This window comes from Erithacus rubecula (assembly GCF_903797595.1).
Source record: "Erithacus rubecula genome assembly, chromosome: 9".
Taxonomy (NCBI): domain Eukaryota; kingdom Metazoa; phylum Chordata; class Aves; order Passeriformes; family Muscicapidae; genus Erithacus; species Erithacus rubecula.
In genome coordinates this window covers 14,860,644-14,873,303 of record NC_136660.1, presented here as the reverse complement: position 1 = coordinate 14,873,303, position 12,660 = coordinate 14,860,644, and the positions used below count along the sequence as shown (strand labels likewise).

The 12,660-nt window shown below is 41.6% G+C and overlaps 1 protein-coding gene across 2 annotated transcripts in view; it reads right to left on the bottom strand.

Moving 5' to 3' along the window:
- Positions 1–3,954: 3,954 nt before the first annotated feature.
- CAMK2G (calcium/calmodulin dependent protein kinase II gamma) overlaps positions 3,955–12,660 on the bottom strand; it is a 118,829-nt gene continuing 110,123 nt past the window's right edge. For both annotated transcript variants that reach the window (XM_079313200.1, XM_079313201.1), the window contains 4 exons: positions 11,121–11,196; positions 10,537–10,631; positions 9,194–9,438; positions 3,955–6,647 (listed from right to left, as the gene is read on the bottom strand). In XM_079313200.1, coding sequence (XP_079169326.1) covers positions 9,206–9,438; positions 10,537–10,631; positions 11,121–11,196 — 404 coding nt within the window. In that variant the 3' untranslated portion in view covers positions 3,955–6,647; positions 9,194–9,205. The remainder of the gene's footprint in view (positions 6,648–9,193; positions 9,439–10,536; positions 10,632–11,120; positions 11,197–12,660) is intronic.

Below are 12,660 nucleotides of genomic sequence, written 5' to 3'. Positions count from 1 at the left end.
GTAGCATTTATCATATAGTCTGCAAAATAGGAGTCACCATTTCAAAGCACAATTTGATATTCTGGTTTAAAAAAAAAAAAAAAGTATTTTCTGGGAGCTCACATCTTTTCTTCAGCCCAACCATCTCAGTTACAGTGAGGAAGGAAAATCAGTGACAGGAGGGTATGTTGTACACTTTAGTTTGCTATACAGGTGCAAGAGTGTCAGCTTAAAACTCCATTTAAATGTGCCATGGAAGAAATTATGCCCCATCTCTCCAAACTGCTCCTCAAAAGACCAGCACAGAATTCACCTGCTTTCCTTCTCATTTCATCATAAAACAACTCTCCATATCCCACTGCCTTTCTAGCTACCTTATATGTACCTTGCTGTACTCTCTTGCAAGACATCTTCAACTCTATCTGGCACCTCTGCTCTCTTCCCCACACTCCAAACCACTCTGAGTGCTTGGATTAATGACTCCCATCTTCCAGGTTATCATATTGCTCTGTGCCTACCTCACTTAGCATGTGCTATCTCTGGCAACATTGCACTTTGCTGAAGCAATTTCTCTTTCTTAAGGTTACATAAACCATCTTTCCCTGGATATTCCATTTAATGGCTCAGTCCTGTTTCTTCCTAAAGATGAAAGTCGAAGATTAAAAGTTTTGCCGTTTCTTTTGAGGCTCAATACAGTCTTTGTAATAGGTATGGAAGATTTTTACTGATATTGTAACAGATTAGAAGATATTAAAACTTGCTAATTTACCATAGATAAAAGTATTTCAGCATTAATACTGTTTTGGGATGAACAAGACTAAAATCTGTTTACAATCATTTAAAACATTTAAGACTATCTATGCCAAGTTTGGGCTTTCTTTATACAAGAAAAATATGCTAAACCCAAAGCAATGAATTTCAAATGTCACTTTAGTAGAACATATCTTTTTTGTATAAGTAATTTTTTTTCATTTATTTTGAACTCCTAGACAAGTAGTAAGAAACAAACAAGCAAAGGCTTTCTGGAACAGGAACTACCATACGGCAGTAGCACTGCTCTGACTACTGATGTAACCTATAACACGTTCCAATGTAAACAAGCCTCTGAAGCAGAGCCCTGGTGCCATTTTTGCAGGCTGTCCTCTCTTGGTATGAGCACTACTCTTTCCCACAGAAGCATGAAGGAGAAATAAACCATGATGAGACAGTATTTCACTGCAAGTACTGGCCAAATCCCAAGTCTGCCAACATGCAGTCATACGATGCATTAACAAAATGGTTTTCTGTGAATAAATGTCACCTGCCCATCCATTTGTGGATAATTATGATAAAATTACATAAATTGCCACAGATTAAGCACAACCACCTTTCCCTCTTCCCCATCCACCAGTGCTTTAGAGGACCCTCCTAGCACAAAAAGCTTTCATAATGAGATTTTATTAGCTTTATTATATCCATCCTTTCCTTGTAGCCAGTCTGCCTTAAAACCCACAAACATATGCATTTTTGTTTCCTAATACTTGTTAAGTACATAAGAAATTGGCTTAAAATTCTTCAGAGTACTACACGCCAATCAGTAAATTCCTATTCCTTACCAGCAGGCAGAGAGGACATTCTGGCAGGTGAGGAGTTCTCAGGCACTAATGATCTCAAGGGAAAAATTCATAATCCTCCACTCAAGCCACTTTAAGTGCCCCCAAGGGATCACCTTTCTCTACTCTTAAATAAATGTATACCAAACCCAAATAAACAAGCATTCCAGGTGCATTAATCTGCAGTCCCAAACCTTTCAAATTCTCAGGGAAAAAAAAAAAAAAATCATCTGTGATGTATAGCAGCAATAGGTGCTCTGCAGCACTGTTCATCAGTCTCTTACAGTGGTTTCTACAGAGGTCAGGCTTATTGTGTGCATGGACAAATGGGAAAGCTGAAGCACAGAGCACACACTTATCTGCAGTCACCCTGCAAAGCCACAGCAAATCAAAACCAGACCACAAATCCAATCATTAGTCAAATGCTTTATCAATTACACGTAAGTGAGAAGTAACAATTTTCATAATAAATGGAAAGGATATTGGCATTCAGGATCCAGTGTTGTTCATGCTTCTCCCCACATCTCGTAGATACCATAGGCATAGGAACATCCTACCAGGCCTTTGTGTCACTAGCCCAGCAAGTGAGAGCAGAGCAATCATACTTTAAAAGGAAATCTATTTGGGCATAAATAAAATCTACTGTCAATTACAGGTCTCCCATAGAGTAATCCACCTATGCATACAATCATGCACGTACATAAATTGGGAGGGAACTTAAAAAGCCATGCTCAGACACTTATCTTTGGTAGGGAGATGGCAAAACTTCATCTAATAGGATGAACAGAATTTAACCAGCATACTGGAAATTAAGATTCTGGGAGTATCCCTGTTTGATAGCTCAATACTGGAGCTATTACAATGCAGGGAAGTACCACTCCCAATCTCAGCTATCAGCTGAAACATAAGACATAAAACAGGCCCCATATATACACTACAATAAATAGTCCTGACCTGAGTGTTAATCCGACGATTTTGTTTTCAGTAAGTATTTAAATTACTCTTATCCTGGTTAAAAGAGCTACTAAAAACATGGGAGATCATCACGAATTTTATGAGTATCTTTCTAGTGCTTATCGGCTCATACTGCAACATTTTTCCAAAGATCATTAAGACAGGATTAACTGCTTCAGGAGAAACCTTACCTGATGAATGCTACCGCCGCATATGTCAGAAATGAGAGCAGAATGTGTCTTTGCTCCCGAAATAGCAGGAGCCATTTCTTCTGGGCACAAGCAGATTGCCTTCAGTCCCAGTAAAATGGACTATAAAACTCTTACCTTCTCCCTTTCAATAGTAAGGACTATATTTTCCTCCTGTTTCATCAGGCAGCAAAAGTAATCATCTCTTTAAGCAGCAACAGCTGACACCTATTTACTGGGTAATTGCTGCAGTTGAAGGGGATTAAGCACAATGAACTCCCTTTCAGTGATAAGGCCAAGCCACCCCCTCCCCTTCGCTGCGCTTCCCAGACACACCTGGGCAGAGCTCAGGGGCGGGGGGCAGCCAGGCTAACCGAATGGGGGGCTGCGTGCTGCCTGGAGCCCCTCAGCCCAGCGGTGCCAAAACGAGCTGCGTGTCGCCAGCAATGGCAGCAGGAGCTGTGCCAGACGCGAGGCCGGAGGGTTGCACAGCCCGTGAGCATCTCTGTCACACGGGCGGGCTCGGCACTGCTGCAGCCCCACGGCTCAGCCGCCTGCCCTCCAGAGCAGGGCAGAGCTGCAAGCTGCCAAACGACACTGAAATGGCAAAGCAGCAAAGGCCTGAGTGGACTGAGACAAAGCTACTTAACAGGGCATACATTAAACCTGATACCAAAATATGAAATGCTAACAATGAGAGGCAGTATGAGAACAAAGTAAGTTAAATACAACTATCTTTTAGAAATGCTGCTTGCACTGCCAGACCTGACAAGTTCTGTGCCTCTGCAGGAGCATCCCAGCTAGGACACAAAACAGACTATTGACAATTAACTAACAAAACTTGAGATGATCATGTTTACACCAGGCAAACCAAATAGCAAGATAGCTCCTGCCACAAGGAATCTTAAATATTGGTGAGAAAACAAAGACCAGGAAAGGAAGTAACAGCAGAGATTTGCCAAGGATCAGGCTATTGGGAAAAAAAATGCAGAATTTCCTTATTATCTCTGGTCTGTCAGCGAAATGCCATAAAGGTAATTTTAAAAGGTTCTATCATCCTTTTGTTTTTAATGCCAGTATTCTTCCCCTCCCCCCTTGCAGGTATGGTACCACTTAACTTTTTAAACATTACATTTTTAAATGACACAGAAAAAAACCCTCCTCTGTCAATTGAATCTTATCCCAGAAGTACCAATTTCATATTGTTCCATAGTTTAGGAGAATAATGTGACACTCCAAACTTTCCACTGTTTAAATGTTATTTTATTAAATATCTTCAGTTCAAGGTTTCATTGTAACAAAGCTATGAAGGTTCTACCAACATTCAGACCAAACAAACAAACACTAGCTAACTTTAATTATTTCTATATCATGCAAAAATTCTGCATCAAATGCCTTCCATTTCCTGTTTAAAATGTGATATTTATAATATATATTATATAGATGCTTACATTAGCCCCATAAGAGAACATTAAGAATGCTAAAGGTGTACAGCTGTGTTTGATAATGGCCATACCAAGCTAAGGTTCTCATTAACTTAAAAGGAAACAAAACAAACAAAAAAATCCAAAGGAGTTTGTCTCCAAGACTGTGCAAAAACAAAAAACCCAACAGTTCTGTTCTTTTAAAATTTTCTCTGAAAGATGCATATACTTAATACAGAGGGTTCTCTTTTTAGCTATTAATAATCATCAGGTAAAGAGACAAGGAAGATCAGACCGAAAGAAGGCATGCATATTGTTTTGTATTAATCTTTTTTAAATGGCATAATTGTAATCTGTTTGCTCTCTTTGTGGCTTAAAAAATTTCTGAATGAAATATCAAGGCTTTTGCTTTTCCACTTCACTCACTGGCTTAGTGCTGTCTGAAAAATGTTTTGAAATAATAAAATCTAGTGTTTGCCCCCCCATGGGTTCAACCCCCTCCTCACTCCTCCCCTGGGATAGTGGAGGGAGAAAGAAAAGGGTGTTTGCTCAAACAAACCTGGGAAGTGTGGATGGTTTTTTCCTTCATCAGTGGTTAGCTGATCTAATCCTCATGTGGGACAGCACCTCCCCAACAAAGGGAGCAGAGTGCTGTCTGCTGCAACGTGACAGCTCCACTTTGTGCAAATGCTTTTATTTTCTGCATTTTATTGAATAAGGATTAAAATTCCAAATTGTCTTTCTTCTCTTCTATAGTCTGCTGAAAGATTTCCACACACTTAGTATGCTGTCAAGGCATCAATCATTTTAACTCCCTTTAGAGATCCAAAAAATGATTAGGGGTTGATAAATTCAGGTAAAAGCCCATTCCAACTTCTGCAAGTGATGCCTTCCCTTGGTCAAGACAAACCCCATCAGAAAGGCCATTTTCTTCTTGGGGCTAGGCTCCCTCCTTGGTAAGGTCAACAAAACACTTCCACAACCCCCACCCAATGAATAAAGGAATTGAACTCCTTTTGCAGCAAAGAAAAGAAAAGAAGATGTATTGGCCCAAAGGACGAATATCAGATCATGTGCTCATTCCCTTTCCCCTATGCTTCATGAGGTATCCTCTTAACACCCAGAGGCAACAAGGGGTGGGGGTGGCCTGGATTCCTTCAGCTACAGCTTTTGAGGTTCTGATCTGATAGTTTTCTGTGTTACAACATCACTGTAAAAAATAGAAAAATTACCCAAATAAACACTAGGAAACATGACACTTACAAACATCAGATGGGTTAGTGATGGGGAGAAGCACCTGGCTGGGGCTGCTGGCTCCCATTGCTATTTTACTGGAGACCAACAAATCAAACAGGAGGCCAGGTAACCCCTTTAATTCTACGGGTGCATATATTTCAGTATAAAAAACACACACTATTTATGCCTCATATAGGAGTGTATGTGCAAGTTTTCATGAAGAACATAACACTAAGTTTTTTGTCTGCTTCCTAAGGAACACGTGTTCTGCAGCACTGTGGATCCCAACTATGCTACTAAAAAGGAAAAAAATAGAAAATCCCATACAAACAATCCCACACTCTCTTCCTCTAAAATCTCTGCTCTTAATGAAATGTTTGTTTTATTAAATTAAATAAGCTGGCTTCAAAACTCAATGTTTGTCCAGGTAGTGACTGTTTCACTAAAGAGTGAGCTTCTATTCAAGTTATATTCACTTAAACCCATTTTTAAATCCCTCCTTCCATCTTTAGTTTTAAATCAACATTCCACTTTTAGTTCTTAAAAAAAAAAAAAAGAAAAAAAAGGAAAAAAAAAAGTCTGTTTTGGGATCCAGCAGCCGAGCAACCAGGTTTCCGTAGCGTTCTTGCTGAGCAGAAATCGAAGAAGAAACAGGCTGAAGTCAGACTGCTGGGCAACAGGAAGAGAAGCACCTCCTCTCTCTTGAGCCCCAGCCTTCACACTGGCTCCTTTGGGGTCTCCTTGCCACCTCTCACCGACTGTAGCTGCAGCACAGCCCGAATGCTGTATTAACTTCCACCATGGCTTTGCGGAGCACAGTTCAGCCATCCGCTGTTCGAGCCGCCTCCTTTCTTGCTCTCCCTCTCTCTTTCTCTCCTTCACTTTTGCTTTCCCCCTTACTTCATTTCTGAAAGATGTTCTGGCTGCTGCCACTTTCTTAGCCCTGGGGGAGGGGGCATGTTGGATAATCTGTCATTTATTTAGCATTATTCCTGTTTTTCATTATTTTATACAAACAACATGTCTTTTTTTTTTAGATTTAAAAACACCTTCGTACAGCAGAAACAGACACGATGGATCCATGGAAAACAACAGAAAGGCAGTGCCCGGAGCATCAGATGCATGCAGGGTTTCGTGCATTTGGCTGCTGCCTGTTTGTAATTTGTATTTATTTTTTTAATGTCAAAACAGACATGACCGTTGCTGTCACTCAGGCACTCCAGAGCTGCTTGCTAAGAAGATATTGCCCTCCAGCTGAGTATCTCCACAAGTTGCTGCAGTCAGGAAGAGGTAGTGTCCACCCAAAAGGAGAGGGGAGAACAGGATGGAAGATGGAAGGAAATAAAGCCATACATTAGCTGTACACAATTAAAAAAAACATGCTTTCTACATGCTAATTCTTTGGTGTAGGTAGAAACCTCTATAACAGGACAAACTGGGGCTCATGAGGAAAGCTCTACATAGGCATTCACTTCCCCTTCTGGGTGGCTGAGTGTGCCAATGAACATTAACTAATTGCTAAAATGTATTATGTGCTGCTTTGGAGCAGCCCTGGGTCCACTCTCTCATAGCCATGACCCAGAAGTTGAAAAGGTTTCCTAAGGGGTGCTCAAATATTCCTAAGGAACATTTTCTGGCCCACTTTCCATTGGCTTTTGCCTTGACACTGAAAGGTTATTTTATTTTTCTTAGGGTTTTTAGTTTTCAAACCTTCAGTAACTTTGAATCTGAACTTTCTTAATATTTAAATAAATGCAGTAGCTTTCTGCAGTTTTGTGAAATTATTGCCCTAGTAACTGCTTTCAGCAAAGGCCCTTCCTAGTTAACCTTCATGTGACAAATTACTTGATTTACTTTGATCAATTTTAAGTTTGGGATTTTTTTTTCATGTCTGTTTAGCATTAGGCCGTCATAAAAGTAGAGCCAAACACTTCTTTCTACCATTTCTTAGTTTGAAAATTGTAGTAGAATCTCCCCTATTATAGTCTTCTCCCTTCTTGATTCCCACTCTTTCCTTACACAGAAGTCCTCTGATTAACACCAAACTTCTTTTCTGGCTGCAGCTTCCTTTCGAGATGATTTACCCAGAACTGAACTCTGCCTTCCAGGTGAGAAGAAACCACTAATTTCTATTTAAGCATTCTTACTCACCTCATTCATTCTTCATCCTTAGCTTTCACTGCACATGGGATAACACTGCTCCAAAATGATTCAGTGCATTCAGATGGGGGCTGCCCACACTGACCCCATTTGTAATTACTTGTGGGTACACCTCCTTCAGAGCCCAGAAATGCATGCAAATACTTCAACTTCTATTAGTTTACAGGGTATTTTTAAATATTGTTTTAACCAACATTTTGTGGTTTGGAAATAGCTTCTGCTCTGCAGTTTTCAGAAAGCCTCCAGCACATAGTTTTGGAGAGCTTCAGCATTTCCACAGCCAAGAAACATACCTCTTTTGCAGCAGACTTTCCATTCCTAAATTTCCTCAGAACTCCTAGGCATAGCCACTGAGCCACACTGATCTTTAATAATTTCTTCTGCATCTATTTTTGGACAGACATCCAAGCCTGGGACATACATTTCCCTCACCATTTCTATGATGAAATCTCATGCAAGGTTTTTTTGTTTTCCTGCAAAGGCCATATCCTTCTCACTGCCTTACTTCCTGGAAATTCAACTGATTTTCCAGCTCTCTTGAAAGTTTCCCTGCTTCTGGTGCCCCCAACTGGCTTTTGCTTTTCAAATTCCATCTGTGACCTCTGCAGCTTTCTTGTGATAGTCCACATTCCTTCCCATTGCGTTTAGTAGGGTTGAATACCTCACAACACATGAACACAAACTGCTCTTGGCTTAGTCCCAAGTTGTTCACAGAACTAGGACTCAAGTAGCAGCTACACTTGAGTGGTTCATCCTTAAATGACCAAATTAAAAAAAGGTTGCCTCCCAGCTGTAGATATTTGTTGTGTTTGCCCTTAAACAGAAAAAAGGTTGTCTCCCAGCTGTAGGCATTTGTTGTAGGTCCTAAGATTAGGAAACTTTGGGCTATAAAATGAATGTGACATATTTCAGCATAATACAAAAGGATGCAGAAAGGCTTTGTACATTTAATTAAAAGAAACCACTAAGGCAATAAATCAGAATGCCTTAATGCTGAAGAAGTAAATGGATCTGATTCCTTCAGGAGCAAGTGTTTCTTCATGACATATTTTAGAGTCGAAGTTTCTTCCAATGCTGAATTGTAGCAAGTTAATTGGGGGATATTTTAAATCCTCTGATGCTACTATTTGTTTAGATTCTTTGCCCCTTTCTGTTTTCTCAAGACGGTACATTAAATAGCTTTTGCTTATCAGAAAATCAGTGGAAAAATTTCTATTAATTAACATGAACCCTTACCCCTTATGGCATAGAAATTGTTCTGTATGGATTCTACAATATCCTTTCTAGAAGATGACATAATCATCAAAATGACCCCAGCATGGAGAGGCAGATGTGAAAGGGCCAGCCTGTGCATAACATGAGACACTTTTCCTCTCTGCTCCGGATTAGCAGTTTGCCCAAGCGCAGACATGAGCACCAGGGGGGAAGCACAGCTGCTACAAGAGTACCTATGCCCAGGAACACCTGTCTGGCACATGACTGTCATTTGCCAGGAGCAGCAGACAAACCTGCTGAGTCCAGAGGACAAGCCGAAGTTTTCAGCCTACAGACAACTAAACCTGGTTCTCTCACAGCCAACTGAAGAGCCTTGAATGCCGAATCCCCCCATACAGCAGGCTCAGCTGGGTGTGTGGCGTGTTCCTTCCCTGGGAGTCCATACCCGTATTGATCCTCACTGGAGAGGTGCTGCAGGAGCTCCAGAGCAGTGGTAGTGGACATTGAGCCACTTGCCGTCCCGGCGGTGCCAGACGCGGGTCTCCTCCGACTGCGTGGTGCGGGGCCGGCCCTGGCCGTCGATGTACTGCGTCAGGCGGATGTAGGCGATGCAGGCGGCGTCCTCCCCGATGACGTGGACGTGCGGGTTCAGGATGGTCGTGTGGATCGGCTTGCTGTTCTTCGACAGCACTGGCAGGACACGCAAAACCGTCACATTCGTTTGATGACTAAGAAGGAACAGCGTCCCACATTCTCCAACCTCTTCTATGTTCTACTCACCTTCCACTGGATTCTGCAATACCACAAAAATTGCTCCTGCAATTTTTCAGGCAAAATCCAAGCAATTCTTTCCCCTATCACCTGCTGTTCTCCTTAGGAACTGCACACTTACTGCCAGGAATCCCCTGGCCCCTTTGCCCCCCCTTCCTCTGTAAAGCATACTCGCCACTTTTTTACATCAGTGCTGCTGTGTCTTCAGTTATGGGGAAAAATCTTTCACTTGCAAAATGTAATTGCAAAGGAGTCAGTAATCAGGAGATCTTTAAGCTAGGACAGCATTAAAAATGAACAAACCTCAGAGAAGTGTTAAAATCACTCCATAATAGGCTGATGAGAGAGACCAAGTCTCTACATACTTAGAGAACTATATATTGCCCATACTAAGGACTTTGACCTAACCTCAGAAATAAAACAGATTGAACAGCTTAGGATTTAAATTTCAATTATCTCACCCTGTGGAAACATCTAGGAAGGGAGACAAATCCCACAGTATAAATGATAGCATTTGTCCCAACTCTTTCCTGCCCCAGCTGACAAGGTGACCCTTATATCTATATAAAAGGTTCACTAGCTGTTAGAGATCTGAAACCATCCAGGGAAAACTCAAAATGGAAGCATCTTTATGCCTGACCATTCAGTATGTCTATCCCAAACATACATGCCAATTTCAGCAAAATCTGATCTATTTTTTTTCCATTTTTGTATCAGTAAGAAGTCCAGTGCCTCAAACTTTTAAAGCTCCTGCAGTCCATGCCAGGTACAAAACATTTCCACCTGGCAGATTATATGACTAGAGTGAAGGGATATGGGGTTAGAATTGAAATTGTTGCTGAACAGGGTTTTTGACAGAAAGGCTGCTGGCTTTTATGAATGCACCACAACCCAAGCACAGTCAAGTTCCTGCTTATTCTGATAACTAGTAAAAACAAAGCTGGTTTTCCCTCCCAAATGTGACATAAAGGAAGAGTAGAGAGAAAGTTGTTTGAGTTACCAAATCTACCCACTCACAGTTTTCAAAGTAAAACTTATGGAAATCCATTCCTTCAACCAGGTTTCCCAGTGCTTCAGGTTCAAATGAGGTCAAGCCAGGATCACAAATTTTTCTGCAAAGAAAAGCAGCACAGCCTTACAGGTTGCATTTGAGCCTAAGAGCTATTCACACAGTGAAGTGCTGGTATACCATTTGACTCACACCCTGTGTCCACCTAACTACATCTCCCTGCTCCAAGAATAAGTTCTTGAAGACTCAGCCCTACTGCAACTCAAGGAGCCAACTAGATGGCATTTCACATGAAATAATCTTTCAGGTTTCTGACTTTCCTTTTATTCTTTCTGGTCCTCTCGTTCCCCTCCCCTGTACTTTTCTTACAAACCCAGGACATTTCCTATTGTTGTTCCTGTTGCTGTTTCATACCTGACTTGATATTTATTTAGAGCTGTACTACTCCATCCCTTACTCCTAAGTGATGTAGGCTAAAAACGATAAAACCTTTTACCATGCCTGACTGCATGACAGCTCCTCATACCCAGGAGCCAGAGCATCACTTGCACACAAACTGATAAACAACCTGTCAGGAAGCAGCTCTACTTACGTATATGCCTCAAAATCTCCATTGTTGATGGCCTCTATCAGCTGCTCTGTTATCTTAATGATTTCTTGCTTACGCACTGTGAACAAGAAGAAAGAGCAATTTAGCTGTGCTGAAGAGTTCAGTAGAAATATGAGGCTAGTGGGTGCTTCCTACAAGCAATTTGTAGAGCACCATTAGTCTAGATCTCATAGAATGCTGCTCCCTGCATTCTGGAGATATGCAGTAAAGACAGTCAACCACATGAGAATAGGGGGGCAGTGGTATGAAAGGGAAATGGTGATCCCATAATGCAGGGAGAAAGGAAATAAAGAGACCATATTCAATTTTTTTCTTCTAGAAGTCTAAGGAGCTAGAGGTGTCTTCTGAATGACAGCCTAAGCTGCTCCTGGGGAATCTGACCAATGAACGCCAGTGACTCTGCCCATGTGAAGTACTTGTCTAGCAGCTTAAATGTGGAAAACCTTCAACACAGTAGCCACATACAATTGGCCACCACACAGATCAAGCCAATAGGAAAGAATCTCCCAGCAACTTGCCTATCATGATCATCAACACCTCAGCTATTGTGAATGCTGCAAACAAACAACTGGGACATGTAGGGATGGCTTCTGCAAGCTACAAAGAGCTGCAGCAGGATGGATGGGTTGGATGAGCAGGTCCTAGCTATATCTGAGTGTGCACACTGTTCCTCAGGCAGTTAGTTTCTGCCAATCCCTATGGCACAATTCTTTACAGCACCCTGACAGTGTTGCCATTAACCCAGCCCAGGACACCAGACCTGAAGATGAATGAAGACTGGGGCTGTCTGTCTACTGTTGTTTGGCCCCATCTGGCCAGCACCTCTGCACTCTCCTCTCTTGGCTCCCCACAGCAGATTGCCCAGGCCCCATCCCCTCTGCAGTGTTCCATTATCCATGCTGGTCTTAAGAATTCATAACACTTACAAAGTTTAAATCGGGTCTGTTAAACAACACAATTCCATTCCATGATTACTATGTGCACCATGCCTAAAGCGATATGCACAACCTCACATCTCTTCAGCCTTCCCTACAGCTGCAGATAGACTCTTCTGCACATTATACAGACATTTAAGAGGTTCTCTAGCATTCTTTTCAATGTTATCAGATAACATACAATTCCTACCACCAGAAGTGCCATTCTTGTGCCCTTCAGCATCTAAATTATAGATGTCTGAAATAGAACCAGTCCACTTTGGGCACTGAAAGAAATTGGGACTTCTGGAAGAATCACACAGGCATCTTACATGCCTATTATTAGGGGGATGGTGTTTAAATCCAACCTACCATCTTTAGATGTTCAAGTCAGGAAAGATGATTTTCATTCTAAATGCCAGAAGATGCTACTCTGCTCCCCCTTGCCCATAAGCTTTCATCCACATGTGCACCTCATCCCACCACTGGTAAGTGCCGCCAAAGAGCAACAAGATAATAATCTCACTGGCTATGAAATATGTCCGTACCCACTCTGGAAATCAGTTAAGAGAATTTTACTACTGAGCCAGCCTCAGAAACCCCTCAGA